Here is an 8,172-nt window from a genome sequence, read left to right on the forward strand (position 1 = left end):
GCACATACAAGGGGAAGGAAATGAGGAACTAGGGACAATTCAGAGAACCACAGGCTGGTGCAGCAAGAAGGCCGGATGCGAGGGGGGACGGCGCGGGGCCACAAAAGGCTCATGGGCCATGTAAGGGGAACCGTATCCTGGAGATTGGGGGCCACCAAGCTGGAAAGGTGAGGTCAGTGGGGTGTTGGATGTGGAGGAGAGATTGGGGCAGGGCAAGGCTCCGTCTCAGGAAGTCACGAGACTCAAATCCAAACTGCATCTTGCCTCAGTTTCCCCAGCTATAATAATGAGTGGGCCGAGCTGGAGGGCTGGGCGCTAGGCTGAGAGGGCATCTCCTTCTCAGGCCAGGCGTGACTGTAGCTACAGCTAACGAAAACAGTGTTGTCTTAGCACACAGATAAAACAGGAAGTCCAGAAGACAGGACGACTGGAAGAATTTAGAAAGGATAAAACTGGAACCTCAACGCAGAGGACAAGACGGGGCTGTGCAATAGATGTCCTGGGAACAACTGGACAGCCGGCTAAGAAACGTCACCACGGCTCATGCCACACACAAGGAGAAATCGCAAATGGAGCAAAAGTGCGTATAAAAAAGAAAAGGTGGGGTGTGAGGCGCCCCAAGCACCTGGAAACCAGGTTGGCATTTACTGATTAAGTCAAACACACGTGAACCCGTGACCGAGCGAGCCAGCTCCCAAGTATATGCTCTCAGACACAGGTGAGCACCAGGAGGACACGACACGAATGGACACAGCAACGAGGGCCCAAATGTCCAACAGCAGGGGAATGGCTAACTGGCGACGCAGTCGCAGAGAGGAATGCCAGAGGGCAGTGACAAGGAGTGGATGACCGCTGCCAGCGACAGCCGGGGGGCCCCCGGCATCTTAACCCTGAGGACGAAAGAGCAAGGAGCTGCACTGGTCAGAAGAGCCGCCTGGAGGAGACGACCCAAACGTCCATCAGCGGACGTGTGCCTGTGCGCGTAGGGGAATATTATTAAGCCGCAAGAAGAGAATACGTGCTGATACATGGTGCGACGTCCATGAATCTTAAAAACATTATGCTAAGTGAATAACCTAGACACAAAAGGACAAAATGCTGTATGGTTCCGTTACACGGAATATTCAGAACAGGCAAATCCATAGAGAAAGACAGTAGGCCGGTGGCTGTCAGGGGGCTTGGGGAAGGGGAAGTAGGGACTACACCTGTTTAACAGGTACAGGGTTTATTTCTGAGAGCGGGGAAGATAAAAATGTTTTGGTACCAGATAGTGATGGTGGTTGCCCAACACTGGGAACGTTCTAAATGCCACTGAATCGTGCACTTTAAAAATGGTTAATTTTATGTTATATGAATTCTGCCTCAATTTCTTAAAAAGGAAGGAGAGACAAGAGTGCAAGCACATTTCTGTGTCTCAACTTCAAAACGTACAACACTGAAATACAGAGAGTTTAGGGATATAAATTGATAAAACTCTTTAACTAAAGAGTAATTTAAAACATCACGTAATGGTTACCTCTGTGACGGGGGAGCGGAGGACAGGATGGGGTGGGTGACCAGGGGCCTTTCAAGGTGACAGGCATGTCCTCCTCCAACTGGGTGGTATGAAGGGAGCCTGACGCATACTTTATATGTACCCTTTTGTATCTCTTCAACATTTAATAAAAATAATGAGATGTTTTTTAAAATAAAAACATTATGAAACATTAGAAGGGATCATTGTCTTTTAACTTTGGGGTACGCAAGGCTGTTTATCCCGGACTTAAAATTCAGAAGTCACTAAAAAATAATGGCTTCATCACCTCCAAGAAAAGGAATCCCTTCTCCATGGCAAAAACACCAGAAACAAAGTCCTAAGAAAAACATACTGTAACTCTCCTCAGCGGCAAAGAGCTAATATCATTATTGCCAATATATAACGAGCTCCTATAAATTGGTAGGAAAAAGACAAAAACCTCAACAGCACTCCACAGAGAAAGAAATCATAAATACAAAAGTGGCTTACTCATAGGAAAAGATGCTCCAGCTCCTTTTAAGAAAAATGCAAATTAAAATGATCCTGACAGACTGTTTTTCACCTATGATTGGCAAAAGCCCCACCATAAGAATAACATGCGTGTCTGCCTCTCATGGGGCTGTGTGGCAGTGGGCACTCCTCCCTAGGTGGTCCGGCTAGGGGGCGACCTGCCACCACACAGCTCCTACTCTGGAGTTTACTTGACACCCTTGCATGGTGCAAAACAGGGCCTGGACCAGGCAGTCCTCGGCAGGCTGTTTGCAATAGCAAAAGCCTGGAAACAACCCAAAAGTCCATCATTCTGGGGACTGGTTAAATAAAGAATGGCCCATCCATAAAACAGAATACAATGGAGAAAGAATGAGGAAGCCGCTCTGGGCAGAAGTAGAAAGATCTCAAAGATACAGGAAGTGAAAAAGCAAAGTAGAGAACACTAAGTATCTCTTTTCAGTTAAAAAAAAAAAAAAGAGGTGGAGAAATACTATGTATCTGTGTTTGGTCCTATCTACATAAAGAAACACTGAAAAGAAATACGAGAACCAGTAAGGACTGGACCCATCTGGACTGGAGGGGAGGACATCTCACTGGATACCACGTTATGCGCTATCATTTTTTCCTACACCTTTGTTGAGCTGTAATTCACATACGGTATACAATTACTCCTTTAAAGTGTACAATTCAGTGGTGTTTAGCACATTCACGAGGTTGTGCAATCATCACCGCAATCAATTTTAGAAAGTTTTCATCATCCCCAAATACCCGTACCGTTAGTAGTCACTCCGCATCTTCCTCCAACCCCCCCAGCTCTAGGCAACCACTAATCTACTTTCTGTCTCTGGAGATGTGTCTGTTCTGGACATTTCATAGAAACTGAATCATACACTATGTGATCTTTTGTGACTGGCTTCTTCCACGTAACATGTTCTTGTGTTTTGGTTTTTGGTTTTGTGTGTTTTCGCTCTTGAGCCACATAAAATAAAACTTAAATTTAAAAAGTAGATTACTAAATCCAGTGAGCAATGGGAGGGAAAGTGCTTTACAGACTGTAAAGTGCTTCTGACACATCAACATCCCTGGGGAGAGCCACACACGTCCCCGGGAGACAGCGAGGACGTGGCACGGAGAGGAGCTGGGGCTAACTGAATGCAGTCCGCTGGCCGTGCCCCCTCTCCCCACCCACACGAGAGCAGGGTGCCACCTGATTCTGCCACCTCCTAACCAAGGGACCCAATCAAGTCAATTTACCCCTCTGAGTCCCAGGCACCCTATCTGTAAACCAGGGATGACAGTACCTAGCTCATTAGGGTGTTTGGAGGTGTCAACAGGCTTAGCAGTATGCCTGGCACACAGTGAGTGCCCAAGGAACATTAGGTTTGATGACAAGTACCAACCCCTGTGCTTCAGAGATGAGCTCGAGGCGTCCTGACAGTAAGCAGGTCAGTTGAAGGAAAGGAAGAAGGCATCAGTACGTGGCAGGAAAGGTGAGCCTCCTTGAGGGGAGGCTGCAGGGGCTCCTGGGGCCCGAGCAGGACTGTGCCAGACAGCTGTGACAGCACATGCAAAGTCCCAACGAGAGCGGGGTACAGTTAACCCTGAGTGATAGCTGAAGATGACAGTGGAGTTGGGGAGCAGGGGAGAGAGCGGAAGGGTCTCAGGTGCCGAGCGAGGACCCTGGCCTTCAGCTTGAGACTCGGGGGCCAGGAACAGATGCCAGATCACAGGGTTTCTCAGCCCCCCGCCCCGCTGATGATGTATTGTGGCGGGGAGCGGCGGGGGGCGGGGGGTGCTGTCTTGGGAGCTGCAGGGTGTTTAGCAGCATCCCTGACTTCTACCCGCTGGCTGCCAGTAGTACTCCCCTTTCCTGAGCTCAAACATCAAGTGTCTCCAGACCTTGTCAAATGTCGCTTGTGGGACAAAATCCCCTCCTCTCCTTGTTGAGACCCATGATGAAAGGACTGGAGTGGACTAGAGGGGGACAGGGGGGACCCAAGGCTGTTGCCACAGACAAGAGCTGATGGTGGCCCCCTGCCCAGGTGGGGCAGGGTCTTCCGCACTCACAATCAGCAGACGTGTGCAGGGAGGAGAAGGGCTGGGGAGAGAGCCCTTCCCGGAGATAAGGTGGAGGGCAGAGGAGCCCTTTACACCCCTGAACCCTTATGCTATCCTGCAAGGGCCGCTTTGTAGCTCTGTTCCACACATGTGAAAACCGAGACACCAAAGGTCAATGACTAAATGCCACAAAACTTCCCTGGGACAAGGACCCAAAATGTTAGGCAAAGTCTTCTGACCCCCACCAAATGCTGGACACCTGTCACAGCTGCCTCCCCTAATGGGTCCCACCAGACCCCTTGCTGCCTCTGAATTCTACCGGGAAGCTGTCAGCCTTTTCTCTGATCTCCCTTAATTCTCACAACTGCTGAGTGAGGCTCAGAAAGGTTGAGTAACTGGCCCGAGGTCACACAGAACTGGCTGGGGGAGAGCCAGGATTTGAAACCTAGCCCCCAAGCCTCTGCTTTTTCCCCCCTCTCTATTCCAATTCCCTGGCATCTCATTCATTCAAGCAACAGACACACACCGAGTCCTGGACCAGATGAAGCAGCTCTGCCCGGAGGAGCTCAGCTCACCTTCTGTGGGAGGAACCACGGCTCTCTGTGACTAAGTGAAAAGTGCCAGGGCAGGGGACGTAGAGGTGACCCATCACTTAGATACAGGGGTTCTGTGTGGGGATGGGCCAGTCTGGAAAATAAACTTGGACACAGAGAAGGGCTTGGACCTGGCCAGCCCTAGAGGGTCTGGGACCTTGTGTAGTTCTAGGAGAGATGGATGACCAGCTGCACGTGGGGGCTGGACACCCACACAGACACATGGACACAATCAGGAACCTGGAGGTGGGAGATGAAGCACCCCTACAACCACCTCGTGGGGAGCACCATTCCCCCCCAACCCCCCATTTAGAACCAAGGACCAGAGATTAAGAGGTCTAGGCAGTTCCCAAGGACACACGGCCAGTGGCTGGCAGAGTGGGCACAGGCTTGGCCACTCTAGACTCTGTGCAGGCCATCTGAGGCCCGAACAAAGCTGGCCCCGCTCTCCTGGTGTCCCTTATGATGCCACCAGGAGGGAGAGGAGGCCCGAAGAGGAGCTGTGGGCCTCGAAGCCACATCCACGCTGGGCTTTCAGTTGATCTTGGAAAGCAGGGCCTGGAGACTGCACCCAGCCCCACCTGCAGAGGCCATCTGGAGTCGGGCCCTGGCACTGGCACCAGCGACAAGAATATAGCCAGAGCTTTGAACAAAGGGAGCCAAGCAGGGCCAGCCAGGGAGGCCATACAATCACCACCACCCCCACGCCAGCAAGACGTGGGCCTAGGAAGAAGCTGGCAGGACACTGAGTCGGGCCAGGGCCCCCAAGGCCCACATACCCAGCAAAGGCTGGACGGCCAGAGGAGAATGGGCTCCCTCCCTCCACTCAAGCCCCAAAAGACCCAGATCCTTTGACAGTAGCGAATCCCAGCTAAGAGGGAGGGTTGAGGGGGACACAGTATAAAAGCACTACTAGCGGGCCAAGCCTGTGGGGTTTTGCACGCTGTGATCCAATTGTTTCTCACCACCTTGGAGTCTCCACGCCCCCATTTTACAGATGAGCAAGCTAAGGCCGGCAAATCAAGGGCACACCAAACCCTGGCAGAACCTACTCCAGAGCCTGTATGAGAGGAGTAAATCTGGCCCTAATTCCTAAAATGAATTAGATGACTACTTGATAAACAAGAAGTCCCGCGCCCAGGGAGTTCCGGCCACATGGACCAGGGACACTGACTTTCTGAGTGACCTTGGGTTGCCCCTCCCCATCTATGGGCCTCAGTTTCCCTTCTGCAAAAAGAAGGCCCTGGACTGGGTGCTGTCTAGGAGCCGGTGTGTGTCTGTGCCCCAAACTGCCTCTCCATGCCCTCTGCCCTCAAGCAGGTGGCTCGAGGCTTCAGTCTTGAGTCCAGGAGCCTCCATAAGAGGGTCCTTTACACTCACCCCAATTTCACAAACAGTAAGGAGATGGGTACCCCGTTTCACAGGTGAGAATGCCGAGGCTGAGAGAGAGAAAGTGACTTATTCCAGGTCTTACAGCAGATGAGAAGGAGACTGGAGACCGGAACCTGGACCTGTCCCCAATCTCAACCTCCTTCTATCCTGCCCTAAATGAGGCCACTTCGTATGCCTTTGCACGTGACAGCCCCCATTTCCTCGTTCGTATTTTGAGAGGCCTTCACTAAACACCCACTCCGGGCAAGCCACATGCTGGAAGAGAAGGTGGACGCAACCCAAGGCCTGTGCACCCCGAAGGAGCTGGGAGTCAGAGAAAACCTTGCAGGCAGCGCCAAGCTGCACCGTTCCTCACTTCTAACCTGAGCTCCAGCAGTGTTTACAGAGGAAGATGAGCTACTAGGCGCTCAGCAATGAACTGCACATCCGGCTGGCACTTTACAGTTCACGATGCTTACTCATGTCATTTGTGCCTCACGACAGCCCTAGGTCAGCCAGGCATCATCACACAAACCTTCTAGATGGGAACACTGATGTCTCTCTGATGTCTACTTCCCACGTTCTGTCTTCTACAGTCTCTCATACAGAGGGCTGTCGGTATAAAAGCTGCTTTTTCTAGCTTTCAAGAGAAACCCTAGGGGCCAAGTTGACCATGATGCTCCTGCTTCTTGATGTGTGAAGTGGGGATAGTATGGTACCATCTCTTGAAACTGCTGTGAGGGGAGACCATGTTCACATGCCCAGCACCGAGTATGTGCTCAGAGACTGTATGCAGCCCCTCTCTGTCCCCTCTGATGGGAGAAGGGGTGGCTCACTGACTAGCGGAGTTCATATCCAAAAGGGCAGAGACCCCTCCCCACAAAGTTCTGAATCAATGAGCACGGCACACCGACCTGTCGGTCTTCTCTGCCCAGAACAGAATTTATTTACTTTCCAAGGACACAGGGACAGGAGTGAGGATAGGCCCAGGGGCTGGCCACCTTGCTCTAACAACTCCAACTGACCATTACCAACACAATATCTCCCCTGTGGACTAGCAAAGGAAGGGCTGTGACACTGACTATGCCCTTTGGGCAGCTGAAAAAGTGGCATTTGAAGGCACAAGCCTCTTTATTCCCGGGGCAGGGGCAAGGACAGGAGCGAGATGTCCCTGATTTGTTTAAAATAACAAAATGAGAGCAAACTCATACTTTCAACAGGAAGCACATCCGGAGAGAGCTATCCTAAAAGCTAAGACCCTTGCTTCCCTCGAGGTTACTGGGGGAGCCTGCGTCATTCTGAAGCCTGCCTGGGCTAAATTCCAGGAGGCCAGACCACAGGAAGGGGGCCTAGCTGGAGCATGTAGTAGCCCAGACCTGTTTGTCCACCAGCATTTTTCTCCCAGGAGGCAAGAGACAAGGGGCTCCCCCAGCCTGGGCTTTCCCACGCTCAGCGGGAGTGGAGACCTACAGCATCTACAGCTAGAACCAGACCTAACTATTCTCCTCTGCCAGCCTGCGGCAAGCAGGAAGCCCCTGTGTGAGGAAGCCCTGAGCCTGCCTCACTCCAGTCTGCAGCTTCCCTCTCCATCTGCGATGGCCCTAGGGACAAAATGACCAGAACATGCCACTACAGCTCCAGGGTCAACTTCTGACTTCAGAGCCTACAATCCTGGCATTTTTTCTCCTCTTTGTCCCGAAGGCTGTTCCAGGGGCTCCAGGACCACCGAGTTAGAGCCAGGGACACTTACCCAGGTAGATATCTCCAAAGGACCCACTCCCGATCTTCCGGCCCAGGCGGTACTTGTTCCCCACACGGAGCTCCATGGTTCACGCTGGCTGCAGAGGGAAGCAGAAACACTAGGGTCAGAGGAGCAGGGAAGGGAGGCGGGCCTGCTGGACCCCACCCCTCCCCCACCAAAGGCCAGGCAGAGCCGCCAGGAACTGGGAGACCCACATTATCCCTCCCACTGTCCAGAGAGAAATGCGGGCCTCGCTTTGCCTGAGGGCAATCAAGTGTCAGGTGGCCCGAGAGCCTCCACATGTGAGCAAGGCTGAGGCGAAAACAGGTGTCAGCAGAGCCAGACAGAGGTGGAACTGGAGATGAGGCCCAGGAGGAAACTCTGGAGGACCCTCACTCAGG

The 8,172-nt window shown here is 52.2% G+C and overlaps 1 protein-coding gene across 1 annotated transcript in view; it reads right to left on the reverse strand.

Moving 5' to 3' along the window:
* LOC105288320 (casein kinase I) overlaps nt 1–7,868 on the reverse strand; it is a 19,813-nt gene extending 11,945 nt beyond the window's left edge. Inside the window, exon 1 of the mRNA XM_023527463.1 lies at nt 7,781–7,868. Within this exon, the coding sequence (XP_023383231.1) occupies nt 7,781–7,856 (76 nt within the window). The 5' untranslated portion in view covers nt 7,857–7,868. The remainder of the gene's footprint in view (nt 1–7,780) is intronic.
* Between the last annotated feature and the right edge of the window lie 304 nt (nt 7,869–8,172).

Source organism: Pteropus vampyrus, unplaced genomic scaffold, assembly GCF_000151845.1.
Source record: "Pteropus vampyrus isolate Shadow unplaced genomic scaffold, Pvam_2.0 Scaffold16, whole genome shotgun sequence".
NCBI lineage: Eukaryota > Metazoa > Chordata > Mammalia > Chiroptera > Pteropodidae > Pteropus > Pteropus vampyrus.